Below are 263 nucleotides of genomic sequence, written 5' to 3' on the forward strand. Positions count from 1 at the left end.
GGGAGAAAGCGGGGTGACGTCTGGGGACGCCGTAGGTGACACCCGGCTGTTGACGGCGCCCTCTCCCGGCAGGCTTTCCATCCGGGATTTGTTAAACCACGTTTTCTTCGCCGAGGATACGGGGTTACGGGTGGAGCTGGCGGAGGAGGACGGGGGGCTCGAGTCCTCCTTGGCGCTTCGGCTTTGGGTGGAGGACCCCAAAAAATTGAAGGGGAAGCACAAGGACAACGAAGCCATCGAGTTCAGCTTCAACCTGGAGGCCG

At 61.6% G+C, this 263-nt stretch overlaps 1 protein-coding gene across 1 annotated transcript in view; it reads left to right on the forward strand.

Moving 5' to 3' along the window:
- Positions 1 to 240, forward strand: part of LOC104073139 (serine/threonine-protein kinase WNK3-like) — a gene marked incomplete at its 3' end in the record, with an annotated part of 3,909 nt that extends 3,669 nt beyond the window's left edge. Inside the window, exon 6 of the mRNA XM_009572819.1 lies at positions 71 to 240. Coding sequence (XP_009571114.1) covers positions 71 to 240 — 170 coding nt within the window. The remainder of the gene's footprint in view (positions 1 to 70) is intronic.
- Positions 241 to 263: the final 23 nt, after the last annotated feature.

The sequence above is a fragment of the Fulmarus glacialis genome, unplaced genomic scaffold, assembly GCF_000690835.1.
Source record: "Fulmarus glacialis isolate BGI_N327 unplaced genomic scaffold, ASM69083v1 scaffold4232, whole genome shotgun sequence".
NCBI classification, from domain to species: domain Eukaryota; kingdom Metazoa; phylum Chordata; class Aves; order Procellariiformes; family Procellariidae; genus Fulmarus; species Fulmarus glacialis.